Genomic DNA, 25150 nt, shown 5'->3' with positions numbered 1-25150 from the left:
CCACCACCAGGATTCCAAAAGTCTATTGTGTCACAGAGGAGATCCACTAGGCTTGGTGCAAGCACCTCAAGCACAGCAGCCCCAGCAGCCTCAGCAACCCCAGCAGCCTTAGTAGCCCTAGCAACCCCAGTAGCCCTAGCAGGGACATCTAAAAAACAAATTAAAGAAGCTGTTTTAGCACTAGCAGCTGCAGGTGCGTGCATGAAAACAATGGGAAAAACTCTGAAGAAGAAGTTATGGTGTCTAGTATTGTTGGCTAGTCTAGTTTGAGTCTTTTGTTAAGGAATGTCAAGCAAACTTGTATGTTTGCTATAGTTTCTTTGTTATATGTTTGTCTTTTATTTGCTTTATGTTTGTAGTTGTTTATGTTGTTTCTGTCAGAATTTGGTATGTTTGCTAAAATTTCTATGTTTGCTCTATGTCAGAATTTGGTATGTTTGCACTATGTCAGAATTTCGTATGTTTTGCTTTATGTTTGTAGTTCAGGGATAATACTTAAACTAGAACTTGTATATTTGCTCTCTGTCTGACAACGACATCATGAAGATTCAAAGATGCAACTTCCAAGCTTTGGTGGGAGTGTGAAGTCCATTGAGAGAAGAGCTACAGAAAGCCAGCATTCTCGAGGGTAAGTATCATATTAATTGTTGGCTTTCATATTGCTTTTCATGTGTGTGTGAACTGGTACTTAAATGTTTAAATTCATATTTCTATGGTTGAACTAAATATATTGATATTCAACTAAATTTTTTTTGACAAAGATGACCCAATTGATTCTCAACGAAAGAATCAATGCTCCATCGTTGATTGACACTCGTTCATTTGATCAACATGTATATCCTTCTTCTCAAGTTTTCCTTCATACTCATTATCCAATATCCATTTTTTTTTAGGGGACCCAATTATATGGTCCTAAAGCGGAAGGATGGTGGGATCTTGGAATACTCGATTTGATGCAGGTAAGACACTACACTCAACTTCTTGGATCTTCAATATTGATTAAACATATATATATATTATGGTCACCTTTTTACTCGGTTATTAGAAGATAAAGGATTGATGCAATCAATGGTTTTCCCATTAGTACAAGTTAATTACATACTATGATATATTTTTTAGATATTTGGATGTGTTGGAACACCGCAGTTTGACCAAAGTGGTGAAGGCATCATCGTACCATCTCATGGCAAGTTGGCCTACTATTTGCGAGTGGTGAAGGCATCACCGCAGTTCAATCCCTAATATTTGGTATGTTTTAGAGTTATTAGGACAATGTGAGAGATCAAAGGGTTTTGTTTTAGAGTTATTAGGACTAATTCTATCCATGTATTTTGTTTACAAAAGGCTTAATGAGTTTAGCGATTATTATTATATTTTTGGTTATTATCTCATCATTGAATAAAGAAAAAATTATTGATTTGGGTACCGAACTATAGTAAATTTTACAAAATGGGTACTGTATTATTTTTTTTGCAAAATAGGGTACTGTACCGTATTTTTCAAATATTGTTAAAATGGGTACCATCTATATATATTGTGATGTATGTATACGTATTTGATGATTTGGTGTACATAATGCGTACACATGGGCAACTCAGTCTCCACGTAAGCAGGCATGCACGAAGCACGTGAGTCTCATTTAAAATTTCTAATCGCGAAATCAAACACCCACGCTCTCTCTCACGCGCGTTATCTTTGGGCTTTTTCAAAGTCCATGTTCATCTCCCTCCAAAATCCCAAACTTCACAAACCCTCACTACGCTTTTATTCAAGATCAAACCAAAAAGCAAACAGGAGCTTTCTTTTTTCAAAAAGAACTTGCAAAAATGAAGGTAATTGCAATATTAAAGCATATGTATTATTAGTTTGAAATGTCTATTAGTTTCTAATGAATACATGAGGTGTTTATAATATGATTATAATATTTATGCTTGCACTACTACAGAAAATGTCATATACCACTGTTTTTTAGAGTGGTAAAAGCCTTTTTACCACTAGTTTCTAAACCGTGGTATTAGATAGGGTGGTAAATACTTATAGGAAAACCGTGGTATAAACTTGTACCTATTAACCACGTTTTATCCTAAAACCGTGGTAATAAGCATTTCAAAACCGTGGTATACGACCTTAATGAAGTTATGATATTTTGAGAAACCGTGGTATAAAGTCACCATATTTGCCATTGTTCTTCCAAAACCGTGGTATATAATGTTTTTTTATTTAAAAAAAAAATCCTTGATTATTAAAATATTCCATTCACATAATACTTTTAGAAAATAATTATGCATATCACATTCCACTTCATCACAAATTCAAAACACCACATGACTAATTTTAGACACCATCCGAAAACAACACATTCCCAATCAAAAATCCAAATTCTAATCAATACAAATATATTACAAAGAACCTCCAAACCAGCTTAATCAATCTTGTTACAATGAAAGAATAACAAAACAAAAAAAAATGTAAATCTCTATAACTTCACCAAGAATATTCTCTTATGCATTGACATTCTTGTCCCTGGGACCAAGAATAAACAAAGTTTGATCACCCTATGAAAGAAATAGTTGTGATTAAAAAATAATGAAAAATATAAGTAAAACAATTTAGAAATTACCCTGGAAACGAACGAGATGCTGTGCGGAAAGAAGACATAGCTTGATCACCCTCTTCCTGAGTAGCGAAAGCATTTCCGTGACCTATCCAAGCAGGGAGAAATGTTCCATCAAGAGTTTTAGCTTTGTTCTAAAGTAGAAAATTAGCCGGATGAGCAAATATTGATTTGGGGTGTACAAAATACAAAACATAAATGATTTTGTTTTGAATAACATGAATGAATGGAACATAAGATCAAAAGTTACAAAACTTAGGTTAGCAAGGAAGAAAAAAACATTTTTTACCTCAAAAGGTCAACACTAAATGTAAATCTGCTTTGCCAATGTATACATATGCTCATAAGAAAATGTCTTTGTGTATTTAAAAATATTGCCAGATATCAGACAAAGTAAAGTTTTTAATTGGGACTATGAGCCGGGGAAAAAAAGAGAAGCTTTTCATTGAAATCCAATTTGTTTTGTAAAACCTAACTAAAGTGTACAATTCAACTAAACCAAATGACTGAATATGTAGTACAAAACATGCACTATTGATGATTGAATAGTACACGTCTAAATATGGAGCACAAAATTTTTCACTCAGGAATAATTGGATTAGCATTGTGAGTGAATAGGGAATATCTCAATTTGTTAAGGGGAAAGTTGTCACCTGAAAAACCATCACGATTCACCATATTTCTTAATATAATAGTAATAGCAACCAACAACAAACCATATGATAATGCTTTGAAAATGGTGAAGTGACTGTTAGTGAAAGACTGATGTAAAGAACATAAAACAAAATGAAAATTTACAGGAGCAAAACAAGCAAAATTGCATAGTAGAGATAGGTTACCTACTTTTGAGAATAATCCTTCACTAAATTACAAGTCATTAGATAGAGTTCATTTGAATGGCCAAGCTTCATAGCAGTTGTTAGATGCACCAATGTGCTTTTCAAATGGAAAGGGTCTCTTTCAAGTAAGCTAAAATTAACAAAGTATAAATAAATAGAAGATCGAGCTACGTCGTCCAAGGCTCCAAGTAACATCTTACCAATTAAATCTCTCTATGCAAATATTTACTAACTTATGTAGAAGTCAACTCAAAAATATTTTTGAAATTCTCCACTTTGATGGTAGTACTTGGCTTTACAGGCCAACAAATCTGTGTTGTTTTTCAAGGTGCAAGCTAAACTGGCAGTGTTATTCGCACAAGTTCCAAGGTGTAGAAGGATGTAGGATACAAATTTCAACGTGTAGAAAGATGGACAGTATATCATAAACCAGAACAGAAGTCCACAGAGCGACATTACCTTCTTCAGATTTAAGCATGTGATTGAGACATTCCAAAGCCTGAAATACACCGAGGAATATAAGATAACATCATAAAGTGCATAATCATTAGAAAGATGAGCGTGACATCAACTATGAAAATAAAAATCCAGTATTATATTTTCTAGCCATGATTGAAAAGACTCAATGCAGTTTAATCTTAACATCTATATACCTCGTAACATAATGGGTCAGCCTTGATAACAGCTTTGTACCTTATAGAGCATCATAATTCAAAATTGTATTAGTTCCTTTATCACTACTACAGAAAAGCTCATATACCACTGTTATTTACAGTGGTAAAAAGCATTTAGCCACTGTTTTCATACCGTGGTAACAACCACCATGACAAATACTTCTAACAAAATCGTGGGGAAAAGTACTTCTTATATACCACGGTTTTGAGTAAAGCAGTGGTATTAGGATTTACAAACCGTGGTTAATAGTCCGAAAAGTTTGGTCTTATATTTACAAACCGTGGGAAATAGTGATGATATATACGATGGTTGGATACAAACCATAGGTTATATAAACTGATTATACCTCGGTTCTCAAACCGTGGTGTATAGTCATTACAAACCGTGGGTTATATAAATTGCTTATACCTCGGTTCTTATCAAACCGTGGTTTATAGTTTTTTTTTTTTTTTTAATTTATAAAAACCACTAATTATTTGATTCTAATCATATTCATTCAACCTGCAACTTGCCCATTTTCACCATATATATCCACACTGGATTTAAAAACACATTGTTCAAATAAACAATTCATAGTGCAACACAAACAAAAGAAATAAATTTACACATCCAACACAAAGACATTGAATTGCTAAAAGAATTTTGAACTTTTTTGAGTCATCAATAATGAAAGAAACATCCAAATTTACTTGTTATATCAAAATAATAATGACCTAACTTGTTGCATCAAAAAAAAAACAATCTATTTGTTCTATCTAAAATATAAAAAAATGGTGAGATCAAGCACCACACCTTAATGGAAAGGGTCAAAACCTAGCTAAGACTCGACGCTTTGGCTTGAACGCTCCATTATCTTTGGATGAATCTAAGAATTTCAAGTCGAACAACATCAAGTTCCTCTTGTGTGTATGTATCTTTGAGGGATAGATTTGTCATCCGCGACGATCAAAGATAAAAAGTATATAATAACTAAATAATGAAGAGTAACACAAAATAGAGAATGCTAGTGTATGACTTAATTATACCTTATTTCAAAAAAGAATTATCTGAACAAGCTTCCATTATTTCTCTCATAAACTTCATTACGTAATACCCACACTCTTTACTACCAGGTTGGTACGTGACCTAAGTACAAACATGGAAAATATTCATAAGCATATATTTTTCCAAACACACAGTATGTATGCATAAGAATTTGTTTATTACCATAATCTTCTCCCACTAACCTTTACTTCCTTTCCCTTCAAGTATTTCTATTTTCATGACTGCACTTCAAAATAAGATTAATGTAAAACCTCATTAGCAAGTAAAAGATAAGCACGTAATGATCTAATTATTTCATATACATACACAATCATGACAAACCTGTTAAAATAGATATCCATATCATTAGATGGTAGATTATGCATCGAATCCAACCAATTAAAAGTCATCCGTGATAAATTAATAGCAATCAAAACCCAATGTCCACTACAAAAAGATCAGAGGCATGTGTGGTTAAAAAAGAAAAATTAGACATTAAAACTATAATATACATTCCAATAAAAATGATAAAACATGGATAGTATTAAAAATATAAGACAATATCCTTACCCTAGATTATAAGGGATAAGAACAACTCTTTTTCCACTTGTATTCTGCAAGCTCTCCACAATAATTTGAGTTTTATCATTCCCATTAGCTCTTGTGAAAGATAAAGGGTTTACAAATCCGACGACATCATGACAACTCACAAATTCGTCATAAAGAATCCTAGAGAAAGAAAAATAAAGCAATCATAATTACTAAAACTAAATATGAATATCTAAGATTTACGATAACACCAACAATGAAATTTTGCAGATATTCTAACCTCATGTATACCACCAAAATAGCAGCATCTAACCAATCCATGTTACATACATCCATTATATCGCTTTTCTCCATAATGAAACTACCCATATTATCTCAAACAATTCTCCTCCCCCATTGGAAAATGTATCGAACCTTGGTCCCCTAGAAGCGCCATATTGAGGAATCCCACAAACGAATCTATTGCACCTTGATTATGACTATCACTAGTTTGATTTTTACTTTCCTAAATTAAAAATTCAGAACAACCAATTATTAAAAAAGAAGCCAAATTCAGAAATCGATCATATAACTTCATATTAAAGAATCTTGTTATTTACCTCAATGTCGTCTTTATAATAGACATGGTCCTTTGGCCAAGGAACTTGTATGCCAAGAGCATCTGCGACATATCTAAGCTCCTCATTCACTTGTATAGGAAGAGCAAGATGGCCAGCTTCTTCAAAAACAAGCGATACAACCGCAACACGAACATTATTATAACACCCCGTGTTTTTATTATTTGTTTTTTTTCTATAATAATAATAAAGATAATAATAATAGATAATAGATATAATAAAAATAGGATAAGTGTTAGTGGAAATAGGAGATGTGGGTTTATGGGATAAACTCTCGTCCCTATTTCGGGGGTTTTGTTTTGAACAGAACAGAAAACAGGATAGGGTTGGTAAAAAAAAAAACACCGCGAGAGTTTTTCAAAAAAGGGAGAAGTTTTACTGACAACAGAAAAGGAAGGTTTTTCCTGATAGCTGGTTGATAATCGGAGAGCGCTACAGGTGAGTAGAGTTTATCTCTCACCACTACTAAAACTATGATTTTAAATGCATTTTAATATTTACATATTTTTCTTTGCCGAAAGTGTTTCCGACCAGTTGTTTTATAATTTTTAGTTCTGTCGATATGTTTAGAGTTGATTTGAACTGTTGAATCTCTGAAATCGGTATTGGAACTGTTGGAACTCGGAAGTCGTAAATGGCGGCTAGAGAAATAAAACAAGATAATGTGTTAATGGCGGTCAGTAAAGTTTATGCTAATGGCTAGAGTAATAAAACAAGATAATGTGTTAATGGCGGTCAGTACCGTTTATGTTAACTGTTGTGCGTGGGTGGTTTGTGACTTTGTGTTGGGTTGGAACTTGATGTTTGGGTTGTGTAGTGCGTGATGTCGGGGCAGTGAAGCTTTGAGGGAGGCGTTAATGGCATTACTGCCATTACTGTGATACTGTGACTTGCGTTTTTATGCGTTTTTACAATCGTTTGAACTGTTTTGTTTGCTTTGGTGGGTTGTTGAGGTATGTTTGTATGTTGGGATGTAAATGGGGTCGAGTGAAGCTTGAAACAAGCTTTAATGGTGACCGAATTTTGTCTCAGATCTAGTTTTGGTCGAGATGTTAAATTTAAGAATTTGAGTTTTTGTGTTTGACAAAGTGGTAGGGGTTGTTGCAAGGAGTCAAACTGATATGAGGGAGAAGGGATTAGTGGGGGCTGGTGGCCGGTCGGTTTTGGTGGTGGAGAAGAGAATTTGGAGAAGATGAACAATAATTCGATTTGGGCTTTGGGCCTAATCGGTTGGGCCAAACCCCTTATTGTTAGCTGGGCCGAAATGTTTAAGTTCTTTGGGCCAATTTCTATTTCTTGTTGGGCCCGATTTTAAGTTATTTGTGGACCAGTTTAATTTAAAGTTTTTGGGCCGGTTTCAGTTCAATTTTTGGGCCGAACCACTTAACTGTTTTGGGCCAGTTTATAATATTGCTTGGGGCCAGTCCATAGGACTTAATATAGATCCCAATTGGGTCAGGTGGAATAAATAAGTTGGTTTTAGATTTTCGGGTTCTAAGGTTTGGGCTTGGCCAGTTGGGTCCGAATCATTACCTTCGTCATGAGCCCTTGAGCCATGCACCTTTGACTTTGACCATTGACTGTTGACTTTGACCTTTGACCAGTTGACCCAAATTTGACTTTTTCCTAAATTATGATTCGGTCTATTAGGATAAGTCTAGGACTATTAGCATGTTTGACTTAGGCTAGGACCTTTCTAAATATACTTGTGTACGTGTATTTACTGCTTTGTGATTTTTCAGTCTTTTACGATACACAACGTTATGACACTTATACCTCTATGAAATTAATAACGCGTAAACCAAAATTACTTGAATCAAGATATTCCTTCGTTCTCTGAAATAATATATACAATAAATTTCAATAATGCGTAAACAAAATTTACCGCACTATTTTAGAACTCTCCACGCAAGTTTTGGAATTGAGTTTTTGATTTATTGATGTCATAGGTTAGGTGGGCATTTATTGAATGTGCCATAAATGGCCCGTTAGCGTTATATATGGGTATTCATTGAATGTGCTATGAATGACCCGGGTATTCATTAAATGTGCCATGAATGACCAGATTGTTTGGACTACCCTAGAGAGGAACTAAGGTATTCGCCTTGCGGGTTAGTTGTGTTCCTTGAGTGTACGGGAATGTAGGGTTGGGTATTCCTTGAATGTGACGAGAATGACCTAAGGTATATAGGCACTAAATGGTGAGTGTATAAGAAACGAAATTGATTATTTGATAAGAGAAATTGATTTGATTATGCGAGTGTATTTGGGCTTACATTATTGGAATACCTATACGATATCTACACATATTATATAAAATTGCTAACTTTCTTTTGCAGGAGGGTAGGACTTAATAACATTTTGTACAGGGACGCGGTCCTACCCTTATCCAAAAGTGGATATCAGTAGGTTTTAATTCAGTTACCTAGTTATAATAACGAGTTATGATAATGAGTTAATAGAATGTAAGTCTTGCTTGGGAAGACACTATGCCGGTTGAAATGACGGAACTACCTGTCTTCCAAGCTGTGAATGATTAAGTTATGGGAAAATATAACGTGATTGTTTGGATAATTAAAGTATGATAATATTTATATGTGGTTAGTCTACTCATACCAGCAAATTCCATTTTGCTGACCCATGTTTGCTTTGTTTTGGCAACGTGGGTGTGTTCTGGGAAACAGTGGAAGCGATGGAACCCGGCATGTGATTGGGATTCTCGCCTGGAGCAGTCTGGGAGTTTAGTTTATTAGGTCTGATCTTTTGGAAGGATGTAATAACGTAGGTTACATTTTTATATGACATGAGAATACGATGTTGGAAATTGTTATTCTTAAAGTTTGTTTATGTTTGTATTGGGATGGAAGAAAGTTTTTAATAAAGTGATAGTTGAGGAATTTGGAGATTTTTGTTGTTAAGTTGATCTTGTTGTGATGTGGGTTTTAGGTTTTGACATGTGTTGTATCCACCCCGTCATAGCCTGGGTTTTTAGACAATTGAACCAAGTGATGTTTGAGATATTTATATTTCAAATATTCATTTTTTTTAATTGTTTAGAAATTCGGGCTGTGACAATTATTGAGTCCCAAAGGGTAACCGTGAATTTCTTTTCGTTTATTTCCCTCGTATACCAAGCCTTCAGCAACAATATTTGTTCGGCCAACCGCAACCAAATAACATTCTTTTTCCTATATAAATGTCTAAGTATCATAATAAGCACACAACATTATATTTTAATAACATATTAAGTGTAAACTACAATTTACCTCCCCTAGACCAAATGTTTGACCCCGTGTTTTCTTATTTGCCTTGTTCACATGATCAAATTGAGCCAAATTACACTCTAGGCCCTACAATTGAAGTATAAATCTTAGAACCATTTTAAAATTATATATATAACGTGTAAAACACTACTTACCTCTCCTGGACTAGATGTTGGACCCTGAAATGATGTTTGACCCCGTGTTTTATTCTTATTTACCTTGTTCACACGATCAGATTGAGCCAAATTACACTCTAGGCCCTACAATTGAAGTATAAATCTTAGAACCATTTTAACATTATTAAAATTATATATATCACGTGTAAAATGCTACTTGCCTGTCCTAGACCAGATGTTGGCCTCGAAAATGGTGTTTGACCTTCTTGTGTTTTCTTATTTGCTTTGTTACCATGATCTGCTTTGGGCTTTGATGGAGGTTGGGCTGCCTTCCCATTTTTTTTTCAGCTATTAGTAAAAAAAATAAAATTTGTAGTTAGAAGGTCGGAATGCATAAAATGGTTGGGTCAAACTGTTGTTGCACAAACACTAGATGCAACGATGAATGATGCACAAATAGATGGCAGGTTACCAATAAAAAAAAATAAAAGAAACATTCACAGTAGTAACTTACTTGCTGAGCATTTTTTACTAGTCTACCAGATTGATGTTTGCCAGATGAGTGTATCGTCTGATCAATATTGACACTCGTATTGCTGTTTGAAGAGATTTTTTTAGATGGTAAGGAGTTATCTTTGTCCTCCAACCTTTTGACTCTATCCAACAGCAACCTAACGTCTTCCTGAAGATGGTAGTTTTGGTCCCGTTGCTCTTGAATTGTTGATTCCAACTTTGTAACATGTTCCTTTGAGCCACGTTTGTTAACATGGAAATATGTGGTGGGGGCGATCCCCTTTCCAACTGCTTGAGTGCGACCAGGATGCTCGGGTGTGCCCAATGCTAGAGTTAAGATGTCTTTACTCCCTTCAATAACTACCTTTCCCTCCTCTACTTCCTTAGTCAGCACATCCTTCAATTAAGTTTTGAAGTAAACAAGGATTTAGCAAATCCAAATCACAACAAGCATTCATGTCTAACATTAAAACATAATAATAAATGATTAGAAAACTTACAATCTTTTCAGCCACTCTTTCCGTAGCTACTTCAATATATTTTCCTTTTTTTGAGTAAGCTCTTTTCCATATTGAAGGCCTTCGATTTTTTCCATTAAAGGATGGTCCCAACTCTTTTTTCTATGGTTACAAAATAATCTCAAAACCATTGGGGGTTAATATGATGCATGTCTTCAAACTCTTGGTTGAAGGTTTATCATACCCAAACAAATTAACAAGTGCCTACATGTATAAATGTTGAGACAGACAATGTACTTACCAATTGTTCTCAAATATTAGCAAATCCCGTCTTGCCCGCCCCCGTGGGTTATATACTTTTCTTTGCTTCCGGTGGAATTAAGTTTGCTAATTTCTGGAAAACATGGAGTTAGTCGTCTTGAGGAATAAAAAACAATATATGGGTTTAATGTGATTGGATGTCTTTAATAGTCAAGGAATTAATTATCACAGCACACGTCAAAGGCAATTTGGGGAGGTCACATTCCTATTAACAACCTAGGTTGGCACACAATCCTAGACTATCAAAGGTCTGCCTCGAGTTCGGGGATGTGCAAAAATACCGCTTTGTAGATGACATCCTATGATAGCAGCAATTTGGGGAGGTCACATTCCTATTAACAGACAAGTAAAGAATTTTTAGAGGACCAACTATTTAAAGGTGCTTACTGTGGTGGGTTTGTGCGTACAGTGATTGCCATGTTGTTAGGGCCTATATTGACAACATTCATTGTGTTGACTGGAGAACAAAAGAGTGAATGAGACATTTCGAGGCTTAGTCACATGATTTTCATGACTTAATGTTGGCGAGGCATATGCATTTTCATGACTTAATGTTGGCAGGAAGTCACTACTTAGCTCCTAACTCTCCTCTGCCTAGCTCTAACTCTCACTCGTCATAATGATTTTCATGACTTAATGTTGGCATGAAGTCACTACTTAGCACTAGCAGCAGAAGGTTCTATTTACACAGCAGTAGTAGCTACCCTACAAGGAATGCATATATAAAGATAGCAGTCACTATCCATAGCTCCAACTCTAGCTCGTCACTCAAGCTCTGACAAGACCTCAGCTTTAGCTCTGTTATCCTTGTTCAACATTTTCACGAAAAGTCGACTACAAGTTATAAATCATAGGGGTAAGGCAGGTGAAGTCCTTTCCTCCTCAAACTAGCAATGCCCCGGATTTCATCGAACTGGAAGGAGAATCAAAGGTAAGCCAAAGCTTTCCGCAGATAACGCCACTACCCGCTCCCTATAAGCCATAGCTCCTCACTCTTCTTCGACGCAACTATAGCTCCTAACTATCCTCTGCCTAGCTCCAACTCTCACTCGTCATAATAGTTTCGTTTTCGTTCTCTATTGTAAACAAAATTTTAGTGAGCTTTACGCTTGGGCCCTCAGAGCTAATTAAAGCTTAGAATATAATGGAAGAGCGACTTCAGGGAAAAACATTATCTTGGGAAGCACTCAGAAACAGATGAGACCTACTAAAGTTCTAATTTTCTGGAAAATATTTTGTACAACTTATATTTAACAATGGGACCATGAATTATTGAATTCCATCTGGGCATGAATTATGGGGAGAATTTTCTATTTCTTTTTTTGAGAAAAATTCCTCGGAAGATTAATGGTTAAGTGATAAAGAGGACCACACACAAAAATGGGGTGTAATCCAATAACCCAAATCTCTAACCTTTGCATGTAGATGAGAAAAGAAAGTCTATTTTTTGGAGTTCATACTTGTTAACCAAGTGTATGCTAGCTTGTCAAGACCCAGGACTTGCTAATCAACTACAGTCGGTACATTTTCATACAATAACGCCTGTGTTAAAAACAATCATCAAGCATTAGGCTTCTCCCAGTTCATTTCCATAGAGGTCTAAAGTGTATAACAATTTTTCCAGTACATAATCTCTTGAGGATTTTCAACTGGGAATTATGACTGGTGTATAACAGTTTACATAGAGGTCTAAAGTGTATAACAGTTTTTCCAGTACATAATCTCTTGAGGATTGTGCTCGGAAAGAAATCAGATTGCTTTCTATATTGTTTATTTCATCGCAAGGTGGAAGTAGTGTTTGAAATGTAAAGTTTTCAGGCACCATCTCCATTTTCCACAGTGTCAGAGAGTACGTGTGATTCAAATTACTGGCGGTCTATAGGTCCACTACTCCACTGGACCATGAATTACTGAATTCCATTGGGCAGCATGAAAAGAGAGGTCTTAAAGGGTAATAAAGTTTCCAGTTGGCTATCCAAGAGTAGGATGCACACCGCCACGATAGACTTAAGGATACTAAGAAGACTTGATGTTCATAACAGAAGGGCAGACTAAGAAGACTTGATGTTCAGAACAGACTTAAGGATACTAAGAAGACTTGATGTTCAGAATAGACTTGATACTAAGAAGACTTCACTGGGTAATATCAGTCAAATTCTTACAAGTCTAAGACTTATAAGTCCCCTGATATTCTCTGCAACAGCTAATAGGTGATTGTTTTCAAGGTCTAAAGGCAATCGAAGGTTGAGTTTTTGAATATTCGATCTGCTTTGACTAATAAACTGATGAAGACCCTCTCTACTACCACCATCATAGAGTAATAGTGAATTAAGAGAACGGCAATGTTCAGCTAATAGTAATAAAATTCTATCAACAATAGTCCTACAAGTTCTAATTTCCAATTCTTGTAGAGCTTTTAAACACTTTATAAAGGATGTAAATGAATTACCATCTCCAATACCTTCACAACTTCTCAATTCCAACCTTTTGAGCTTAGTGCAACTTCTCCACAACCAGCCCAAACCGCAATCCCCGACCCCAAGTCCTGATACACTAAGACACTCTAAAGGCAACTCCGATGATTTATGTGAAACACTAGACACCCCCACTTCATATTCTTCATCAAATTCCAACCCAAATTCCTCTTCTCCATCAAAGTCAAATTCCCCTGTTTCAACTCTGTTTTGAAACTTAGTAAAACAGAGTATTTTAAGAGAAGGGAAAGAAATAAGCTAAGAGAAAGAAAGAGGTAAAGAACAAGAGATTGTAAGAGAAGTAAGATGTTTACAACAAGAAGATAGAGAAAGAAGAGAGAATAATAATAGAGGCAGATTCACATGCAGCAGTCAAAGCTTTTAATAGGAATGCCATTCCATAGACACTAAGAGCTAGATAGATGCAAGCAACTAGGAACATACAGGACTGGAAGTTACTTACTTGGCTTTACTATAACTTTGCCCCTGTTCTGTTCTCCATTTTGATTGTCCATAAAATTACGGGCAAATCATTGTCACTTAAGTAGTACCATCCCTTCCACATCAACAAGAGCCTCTACTACCTTTACAAAGACTCTCTTTCTCTTTGGTCCATCTGGCCTGAAAGAGTGAAGGCCATTACGAACAACTCCGAAGGGATCAGCACCCGCTTGTCCTGAAGGCTAACATCATCATCCCCGACTCACGAGGCTTAATTGTTCTTCGAACGATAAGTAGCTTTAGACCCTGACCCAAGAAGTTGTAATCAATCCAACTTTTAGCTGATGTCATAGTAGAAGAATTGGAGTTTATCCTTCATTCATGGCGCCCACATTCGTATAACAGCCATTCTAAAACCTGAAAAGCTAAGTTTATTTGCATCTTCAATAGGAATTTCTATTGTAGAACCACCTACCAAGTCCCTCAACTACCCCTGTTCTAGTACCAGAAAATATTCCAAATATGTAGTATACCAAAAAGGTAAACATAGCCCTAACGGGAGTCTATTCTTCTCACTTTTTCCAATTGTAGGTTAAGAACTCAACCTCGTGAAAAGGAAGACTAAGAAAAACAGAGTAGAGGTTCCACTACATTTTTATTTTCCTTTTAGATAAAATTATTGGGTGATGTTCACAGCCATCACAAGTTACACATACCGCCAGCCAAGAGCATTGACACTATCCGGATGAGTTTTTCAAGTAAACCCGGTGCTATTAGGTTAATTAGCATAGATAAGCATCCGAGCCTCCGCTAAATGGTGTATGTGAACCGATACTAAAAGTACCACTCACGCTTTTTGGGGACTTCGACTTGAATGGGAAGTTCTTCACAAAGAGCTTCTCATGTTAACCTATTCAGGAGTACAAACGTCAATGTCATTGCCGTATACAATGAAAATATCAAACATCAACGGCTTCTACAAATCAATCAGTCCAACTTCGGAAACTCCTATTGTCACAAGAAAGACCGCTTGACTTATACCAAAGTATGGTAGCAATTAGAATCCATTGCTCCGATACGACTTAAGAATCCAACTGAACTATTTCTTCTTCCTACCACCAGCTTTTGATTTCCGGAATATTTAGCCCCGTATTCTTTCTTGAGCGACTCCAAAATAATAGGTCGGATACGGAATCTATTATATTTGGAATGAAGAGACAAAATATAAAAACTACTAATCATTAGTATGAAAATGAGAATGAAAAAAGCAAAAATGAATACCAAATTACTAAAGAGACTACCAAATTACTATGACTAAAGAGACTACCAAATTACTATGAATATCTAGCAAGCGTCTAGACTCGTGAGACTCGCCCCCAGACTATGACTAAAGAGACTACCAAATTACTACCCATGCCCGCACTCGGTAGAAAATCCAGCAGAAAGTAAGAGCACATGGGCTGAAGTTTTAGAGAAGAAGGCAGTAGGAAGTATCAGAAGATAGAATGCTTGTTAACCATAAATGAATACAGTTATCCAAAACCAATCAAACTAACAAAAATAAGTTATCCTAACCTGAAATTTTGGTGTCAGTCTTGACTTCACAAATCTTTCCCAATCTTCCTGTCTAATATTTTTCTCGTGTTTTTTAGGCGGCTTCAAAAGCTTTTCAGGTTGGTCTTTGTAGGGAGTGATATAGTACCTAGTCAACCGACTCTTGAATTCTTTCCATTTCTCACCAATATCTGAGACAACACCCTTCTTTTTCGTCTTCTATCAAGTTGAATTTGGCCTATAAAAAAAGAATAAGCTATAAAGTTACAATAACCTAAGACTAATTAGACAATTAATAGTAAACTGGAGCTATTTACCTTTATAGTATCCCATAACAAGTCTCTCACTTCATCTCCGACAGCATGCCAATTTTCATAATCAACAATAGAGATTCGGGACTCGCTAACAAACCCGAGTAGCTTGCCAAATCCTTTCCGCCTTCCCCATATCGTTGACCATCTTCATTGTATTGAACATTCAATAGTTCACCCTCTCTCATTTTTGTTATCCTTTTGCATTGAACTGCTCCTCTTCCTGTCCTTTCTACACTTGAATCTTGTGTATTGTTAACTTCCATTGGTGTATCGGAAGTCTCGTCAACTCCCATATCTGAATCAGAATCAGAATTCTCTCCTGGATCCATGCTGATTTCCTATATACCGAGTATAGACATGAAGACTTTAACCAATAACAACATATGAAATAAGCTAGGTATCAATAACTGGGACATTATTAATTAAACAATAATAAGACAAATGATCATCCATAACATGAATTAAAGTATTAAAGAAAATATAAATATCAAAGTAGGTATGAATTCACATTTAATAACAATATGCAATAGTCAAATAATAAAGGAACAAACTTGTTCAAACATCCCCATAGAAAGAAAAAAATCATAACATACTCTAACTTAATCGTTAGAGGTAGGGTCGACATAAGTCCCCTCACAATCTACACGCGTATAAGATGATACTGATGCACCTGAACTAAGGAAGTCGACATCTGGAAAGACTTTACTACTTGTATGATCTAGCTTATCCTCATTCCTTTCCTCAAGGTAGTCTCTTTCAGGAGTCCTCAAAGCTATTGACCATTTTGGATCGAGTTGGTCAGGTACATAAAAGACTTGCTTGGCCTGAGAGGCCATCACAAAAGGGTCTTCCTTATGTCCAATTCTACCAAGGTCAACAGAAGTGAAACCCAAATCGTCTACTTTGATGCCATTTTTGTTGTCAACCCAGTCACACTTAAATACTTGGACTTTGAGTACCAGATAGTCGAGCAGCCATATCTCAGTTATAACACCGTAGTAACCCATTTCTGAAAGAACGGGGTTCTTATCCTTGGCACTAGAAATTTGCACTGTTGTCGCCATTAAACCCACACCACTATTTTGGTTTACTAGTGAAGCTTCATGATCCTTCGTATGAAAACGGTATCCACCAATAACATAGCCTGAACACTTTAGAACGTCTTGACGAGGTCCTTGAGCTATAACTTTCAGGATGTTTGAAAGTTTGTTACCGGGTAGCTCGCGCCTCCTCCTTAACTTGATTATCCAAGTTATCCAAGAATCTTAGTCGAATTTAGCAAAGTTGTATTAGATGTAAAATAATTTTAGATAATCTTACCCTTTGACGAATCCAATAAATGAATGTGCGAGTGTGCTCATCTTGATACCATTTGGCTGACTTACGAGGATAAGTAAGCTTTAGGTGTTCCATATGCTTCCTATCAAGTTAAGAAAAAAGCTTGGTCACCATTATCTGTCTAGGTGAAATAAGGAAAAACAAAATCCTATACTAATGTACTCGATATAAGGTTGAACGTCATTAGTGTTTGCCAAAACACATTGATGAGCTTGCTTCCAAGTCTTCTCGTCGACTTCAACAACATTCATACCACCAAGAGGCTTTCCCTTAGAAATTGTATTTTCTTTCTCCGTATCATTAGTATCCATGTTTCTAACTGATGGGACTCCCACTGCATTCACTCCAGATAAGTAATCGCTAAGAAACTCAACAACTTCTTCAAGGATATAATTTTCAGCAATGCATCCTTTTAGACGATTTCGATTCCGCACGTAGCCCTTTAGTATTTTCATGAACCTAATATTCAAAAAGTAACAAAAAAAGAGAAAATACAAACAAACAAACAAACAATCAAATTGATGAAGCTTTACTGAATTATTGAAAGTAGTTAATTCAATCTTCTGTGTACTTGCCTCTCAAATGGATACATCCAACGAAAGAATACTGGCCCACAAAGCTCAACCTCCCTTATAAGATGAACAGATAGATGCACCATGACGTCAAAGAATGATGGTGGAAAGTACATTTCCAGTAGACATAAAGTGAGGACCAAATTGTCTTGAATTTCCTTTAATTTGGACACATCCACTACTTTGGTGCAAAGAGAGTTGAAAAAGAAACACAACCGAGTGATGGTATACCTCACGTGCTTTGGCAACACTGATCGTATTGCCACAGGAAGAAGTTGCTGCATCAATATGTGATAGTCATGTGACTTGAGACCATACACTTTTAGATCTTGCATCGACACACGGTGTCTAAAATGTGAAGAATATCCATCTGGCACTTTGAGTTCACGCAAAGTGTTGCAAACTGTTACTTTCTCAGCTCTAGATAACGTATGACATGCTGGTGGAAGATAAGTCCTATTTCCCCTTTTCTCTAGTGCTAGTTCCTTCCTTATGTCCATTTCTAAGAGGTCTAGGCGACTTTTGAGGTCATCTTTTGTCTTGTACTTAATGTTAAGTAGTGTGCCGATGATGCTATCGCAAATATTTTTCTCAATATGCATGACATCCAAGTTGTGTCGCACAAGCAAGAATTCCCAATAATCAAGCTCAAAAAATATGGATCTCTTCTTCCAATATTTACCACTTTCATTCTCATCAGAAGTGCTAGGCTGATTCTCTCGTGTTTGTGACTCTTCATTGGATGCCTTTGACTTCTTTCTTGATGTTTTTGGCTTTGGAATCACCAGCTTTGGTTTTCCCCATCTAACTTTCATCCCTTTGAGCTTCTCTGAAATCACCTCTCCAGTTAACGGGTCTGGATGTGATCTTAACTCTTGCTGACCATTAAATGCCTTCCTTTGCCTTCGATAACAATGATTTTTTGGAAGGAACTTTCTATGGGACTGATATATGTTTTTATTCGAGTGTTTCAATCTTGTCGAATCAGTTTTCTCACCACATATTGGACAAGCAAGATATCCCTTGACACTACACCCAGCTAAATTTCCAAGAGCAAGAAAATCATTGATCGTCCACAGTAGAACAACCCTTAATGTAAAAGATTCTTGCTTGTAGGCATCATAAACCTCCACACCAGGATTCCAAAGAGCCTGTAAATCTTCAATTAAAGGTCTAAGGTAAACATCAATATCATTACCAAGTTGCCGGGGACCTGATATCAACATTGTCAGCATCAGAAATTTTCTCTTCATACATAACCATGGCGGAAGATTGTAAGTGATCAACATAACCGGCAAGCAACTATGACTAGAGCTGAGATTACTATGTGGATTGATCCCATCTGTCGAAAGAGCAAGTCGCAGATTTCTTGGATCTTCAGCGAACTCTGGCCACCTTTTATCAACCTCTTTCCATGCTGGAGAATCTGGATGACGCATTTGACCATCAACTTCTACTCTTCTATCTGCATGCCATACCAAATCCTTTGATGTCTGAGCGGATTGAAACATCTTTGCAAACCTTGGGAGAGGCGGAAAGTACCACAAAACTTTTGCAGGCGCTTTACCCTTCTTTTCATGATATCTCGACGTTTCACAAGTTAGACAACTAGTTAAATCCTTGTACTCATCTCCTCTGTAAAGTATGCAATCATTGGGACATGCATGTATTTTTTGAACTTCCATTCCAAACGTAGACAAAATATTTCTAGCTTTGGTCATGGATTGTGGCACCGTTATTATCCAAACAACATTTTTCCCAACACCTTAAATAGCTTGGTAAAACTCGTGTATGACCACCCACTACTGGCTTTCAAGTTGAACAATTCCACAAGGGATGATAACTTTGTATAGCTTTTGCAACCTTTGTACAAAGGTTTCTCAAAGATCTTCAAGCAATTTACAAAGCTTTTTCAGGATTCCCCGTGAAACTCTCATATGCATCATTAACCATTCTAACCGTGTCCCCAAAATCACATGGGGTTTCCATATCAAAGTCTTGACATGGAGGTTCATGCGTGTTGACGCCGGGACTTTCCAATCGTGAGGCTTTTTCCCATGCCATATCCACGCTCGTAACTTTTTCAAAACCAACATGAAACAGATGATCCCTGATATCGTCCAAACTCTGATGCAAGTGGTTCCCACAATTAAGGCATGGGCATCTTATGAAATTAAGATTGTCTGGGCCTGCATGCTCTCCAGCATATTTTATAAAATACTTGACCACTTCCTCGTATTCATCAGAAAGTCTATCCATAGTCATCCAAGGCTTATCCATACTCAATGTCAGAAATTCAATACACAAGTACTACATACACATGAAAAAAAAAAGGTGATTAAGCAAGATAAAATCATGCAATTCATAGATTTTGGCTCAATCTGGTGGTTGAAGCAAATACAAACATACAATATAACCTTGTACTATCACCTAAGGTGCCAAAAGTGTAGCGTGGGAATGGATTTAGGCGTATGAATGGGGAAATTCCTACTTTCCTTACATGTGCCCGGCCAGCCACCTAGATACTTGGTATACTAAAATGAAATAGTTAAGTGACGCATTAAGATTAGGGTCTTGATACTAAAAATTCCTAGCAATCATAATATTCAGTACCCTAACTTTGCAAAAGAAACACACACACACAATCAACAAATTGAAAGCTAGTAATTTTTTTACCGTTGAGTACGTGTTTATCTATTTGTCAGCTCAAATCACGATCAGCCAGGCGTTCCTGCCCAATATATCAATCAACAATAAGAAAACTTGCAAACTAATAGTAAAACAGCAGGCATAAGAGCTTCTAAAATCAGTTTATGTACGAGAACAATCTCCATCTCTTAGTCATTCAGTCAAACACCTTAAGCCACTAACAAAAACCGTAAACATGAACTGCCAAGCCACTATACAAGCAACTACATGCCATCACTAGGCCAATATATCAATTAACAATAAGCAAACTTCCAAACTAAAAATAAAACAACAGGAATAAGTTTCTAAAACCAGTTTATGTATGAGAACAGTCTCCATATCTTATTCTTTTAGTCAAACACCTTAAGCCACTAAGAAAAATTGTAACTGCCAGGCCACTATATAGGCAACTACATGCCATCACCAGGCCATTACAAGTTTTACTAGGCTACTAAAAGGCAAGTATTTGGTGAGAGCTAAAACCTTGCTAAACCTTTCATTGGACCACATTTTGACGCATCGAGACAGTGCTATGGGATTTCATATAATTTTGGGACCTCACATGAAATTCAATGAAAAATATCCCCAAGCAGTTTAGTGAATTATAATTTGAGGAATGCAAACACCTGATCAATGCACCTACTATATTGGGGGAAGAAAACACTAAACACACGGCAGGCAGTGTGATACAAAATCTATTCGAATGATTCGCTCAAATCCTTCTGGAGTTCTGACAAACAGTAACGATTTTCTTAAGGTGATTCAATTGAAAGTACTAGCCTACTAGGAATAACTTAGTGATTCTAATAGCTGAGTATATTTACATTCCCCCCACCCTACCTCTTTTACAAGTTTAGTATCAACCAAAGGATTTTTTGGTTAGCAAGATCCCCTAATTGTACAAGTTTTATCAGGCTCTGGTAAGAAGGAAAACAATGTCCGCTTTCATCTATCTGCTCAAGACAGTACATGGGCTGATGCATTGTAGACCGATAATGATTTTGGTAGAACCAAATGAGCACAAAGGTGGAAAATAGACAGAAAAAATGGACTAGGCCATTAGTTCATCTACATTATATTCACAAGACTATACGTCCATTTCAAGCCAAGTTACTCCTTTCGTACTTAGGTCTTTGATTGTATTTTGAGTACTTGACCTACTGATGTTGGTAGGCACACTTGTGAACTAATCGTAGTAATTTGGTGAGTATAGGTGGTCGCATCAGTACATTGTCATTGACTATCAAAAGAATCGCCGGGTTTATCATCTTCTTTGCATACCAAGTTACCTACATTCTACAAATGCTTTGAAGCCTTCATCTTTTCAACTAGAAAATTGGTGTAGCATACTGCATCCTGCATATAACCTCAAAACCACTGGGTTTATGTTTCACTTTTCAGTGCGTATAGAGACGACACATTACACATCTACTTAGTTAGATCCCGGTAAGTAGGTAAGCAAAAAATAAAAAAGAAATACCGAATAATCTGGCATATGAATGCCACCATTAAATTACAGGATCAGATTACCAATTGTTAGTTAAATAAAGTAGTGACACTTACAAACGAGGGTGTACAACTACTGGAAGGGGACCATACATGATAACTATCAATAGTCAGCATTCATTAATGTTACCGTTTGGAACGTCCTGCAACAGAAAGGAGAATCTTCATTCTTGGTCCCTACAGATCATAGCAACCATTCATAAATACAGAAAGGTAGGTAACATCAAATAACAATAGGCAGTATAACCATGAGTACCTATTACCAATAGAAGAAGAATGATGATAACTGACAGAGATTAGAACACATCGATGGCAATTTAAGAGGCGCTAGACAGTTCAATAATCATATAATGGTTCCACATGTTTCAAATCTTCAAAGAATCTTCTTAAATAATACGAATAGAACATCAGTGTTACTATTAGAGTATTGGGTAAAAGCAAATGATACCAGCACATATATGACTTTTAACATTTACTATTTTACTCGATTACTTTTTGTTTATATAATTTTTCTTTATGCAATTAGTTTCTCCACCAAATCTTCTTGAGCTTCCTAACATATTTAAAGAAATATATGATTCAAGTAACAAACACTGTACTGACCAAGCACATCAGATTTACATCAAGACCAAACTAATTTAATGGTGGCTTGTTATTTCGGTTTGGGCTACACATTGGTTTTCAGTGAAATCTGAATGCTGTAAATATTTAGGTTACTTGTATGGATATGGGATGAGCACTAAACTATGGACCTAGTCGAGTCTGTGAGACTGTGAGTACTGGGTAAGTACTAAGTGGAATTCAGCACCTCTAGAAAGCCAATCCCTCGTAACCCATGTGAAGGGGATCGTGCCATGGCAGAGTGATCCGCACAAGCCCTCTGGGGATCAGCTATTCAAAGCATCAAAAAAGCTAGGACTACCACAAAAATCCTTTTCTTTGTATGTAGGATTCTTGGCCTCCAATGGAAGGGTCGAATATTGTCAGAAAAGCACATATATTGGAACCATTAAGACCATTCACTGGAGAAGCGCGGGGCTGGTCAGTTAATTCTTTTTTAGGTTTTGTACTGTTATCTGCAAGAAGAATTAAAAATTTCCTATAATAAAAGCATTGTCCTTTGAATTTTTGTTTTGATTTTGTGAAGCCTAGAAAACACTAAACAACTGGGAAAAGGCATTGCCACATAGACATTCCATCTTGGGGAAATCCTGTACAACACTCCCGACAATGGCTATCTCTTGACAGTGTCCAAGACAAGTCCATATATGCAGATCGCAAAACAATCTGGTATTATGATCTCCACGACTCCATCTAGACTAAATCACCCCCTACAACCCTTGTTTGATATCAACATGCATTTGTTGGATGCTAGAAATACCCGTGCAAAAAATATAACTAGGAACTTTAAACACACGTCACACAGAAACGTTAAAGGTTAAATGATTCGATATACACGTAACCATATAAGAAATGAATGTCAAAAAGTATGTATAGGTTCTTATGGACATGATTTTGTTTTTGTTTGTTGTGTGTTTTTTTTTTACAGTACTAGGATTCTGAGACACGATCGAACATACCCCTCTCCCCCTACGATCATGCTCCTTCTTTGCAACATAAAGAAAATTAAAAATATAAAATAAATATCAACTAAACAGGTGAAGAACAATAGCGAGGGAAATCTTTTCTTAAAACATCAAAAGAAAAGATTAAGCAAAGTTAAACCTAAACCACAACAGAACATAATCTATCTACTCTCTGATTTTTTTCAATTCCCATAACAAGTCTGCAATTTTTACACTAAAATCCCCAAATTTTAGAGTCCAAATTTTGCAAAGAAAAATTGGAAAGAATTTTTTTTGTGAACCCTATCAACAGCTACCAATGATATAAAGCAAAAATAATTGCTTTACAGCCAAAATTGAAATTAAATAGAGCAAAAAACAATTACCTGATAGCCAAAATTGGTGAGAGCTGTAGAATAAAATCACTCTGCTGCTTTACTGGTGGCGATGAGAGACCGATAGAAGTTGAAGAAGAACCCTAGTGGATGATGGAAGTTAAGAAAAAAAAAAGAGACCGATAAAATTTTAGAGAGAGTTTCGGAAGTTAGAAGTTTTGAGAGTCTGGGAAGTTGAAAAGAGTAAGTTTTAGTACCATAAGGTTTTTGACCCTACTTTCTAAATATTAATTTTTCTTTGGGCGTGGGGTTTTTGGTAGACCGACTTTGTCCATGGTATGGTTATATTTTTGCACAACATTAGCCACTTTTTAGTTGATACGATGGGGTATATGAACATCAAAATACAAATTAGGCGATATTGGTTTGTTCCATGGTATATGAGATACTATATACCACTGTTTTACAAGATTAGTGGCATTTGCTTTTACCGAAATTAGAAAAGGTATTCTTACCGTGGCATATGACTATTAGCCACTGTTATTAGGGAAACAGTGGTATATACGCTTTGACCTACCGTGGCTAATGAGCATTTATGTAGTAGTGTATGTATATCAAATACAAAGAACAAGATAGCATGACAACATCTCACCATTTGGGAGCCTCGGCACGATTTTCCAGTTCCTCATTTCCCTTTCCTCATAAAAAACATATTGCTGAACTAATTTGTAAACCAAGAAAAACAAACATTATCATAATCAACTGAATAGTAAACTCAAGACTCAAAATAAAGAAAGCCCTTACATTGATTTCACGGTCTTCCCCATCTTTATCCAAGTACATAACATTACTATCTTTCAAACCAATAACATTCCCATATTCATCAACTTTATCCAAGTACATAACACTCCTTCAATTCTTCCTAAACACATCCAATTAAAAACTGACACGTACAATTATATACTAATTAAAATAATATTATATTTTACCAGGCATTTGGTGGCAAGATAGCGAAAGCGGATATCTTGGAGGACAATTTGGAAGGCATTTAAGAGATGGAAAGGGAGATGGTAATGATGACCGAGGAAAAGAGCTTGGGCTTGCATGTAAATGTCAGCTTTATCTGCCAACAAAATTGCAGATGAGTAGAGATGTTTGCTTACACAGTCTCGTACAACTCCTTGCAACTTTTCTATTGATTGTTCTATCATTTTATTTTTTCAGTTTGTTAGGGTTTTTGGAGAATTGGGGATTTTGAGAGTGGGGAAAAAAGTGGAAGGAGTGAGTGGTGAATCCATAGGGTGCCACCTGGTCGTTGTTTCCTGCTTCAAAACCACACCAGCCAACCCACACATTCATTCTATCGAACACATTA

General features: G+C 36.2%; 1 protein-coding gene, 2 long non-coding RNA genes and 1 pseudogene across 3 annotated transcripts; all 4 read right to left on the bottom strand.

Moving 5' to 3' along the window:
* Positions 1 to 2616: 2616 nt before the first annotated feature.
* LOC147508652 (anaphase-promoting complex subunit 6-like) lies at positions 2617 to 24986 on the bottom strand (annotated as a pseudogene).
* On the bottom strand, positions 9392 to 9842 carry LOC147508655 (uncharacterized). Its single transcript, XR_015216401.1, has 3 exons — positions 9736 to 9842; positions 9584 to 9667; positions 9392 to 9505 (listed from the first exon to the last, which is right to left on the bottom strand). It is a non-coding gene; the product is annotated as an uncharacterized LOC147508655 (long non-coding RNA).
* On the bottom strand, positions 9917 to 10837 carry LOC147508654 (uncharacterized). The gene is made up of 3 exons (XR_015216400.1): positions 10710 to 10837; positions 10211 to 10606; positions 9917 to 10044 (listed from the first exon to the last, which is right to left on the bottom strand). It is a non-coding gene; the product is annotated as an uncharacterized LOC147508654 (long non-coding RNA).
* LOC147508653 (uncharacterized) lies at positions 17223 to 18970 on the bottom strand. The gene is made up of 3 exons (XM_086599613.1): positions 18435 to 18970; positions 17685 to 18365; positions 17223 to 17568 (listed from the first exon to the last, which is right to left on the bottom strand). Exons 1-3 carry the CDS (start codon positions 18968 to 18970, stop codon positions 17223 to 17225), a joined length of 1563 nt encoding a protein of 520 aa, XP_086455739.1.
* Positions 24987 to 25150: the final 164 nt, after the last annotated feature.

The sequence above is a fragment of the Coptis chinensis genome, chromosome 3 (genome assembly GCF_015680905.1).
Source record: "Coptis chinensis isolate HL-2020 chromosome 3, ASM1568090v1, whole genome shotgun sequence".
Lineage (NCBI taxonomy): Eukaryota > Viridiplantae > Streptophyta > Magnoliopsida > Ranunculales > Ranunculaceae > Coptis > Coptis chinensis.
This window is presented reverse-complemented; position numbering and strand designations above follow the sequence as displayed.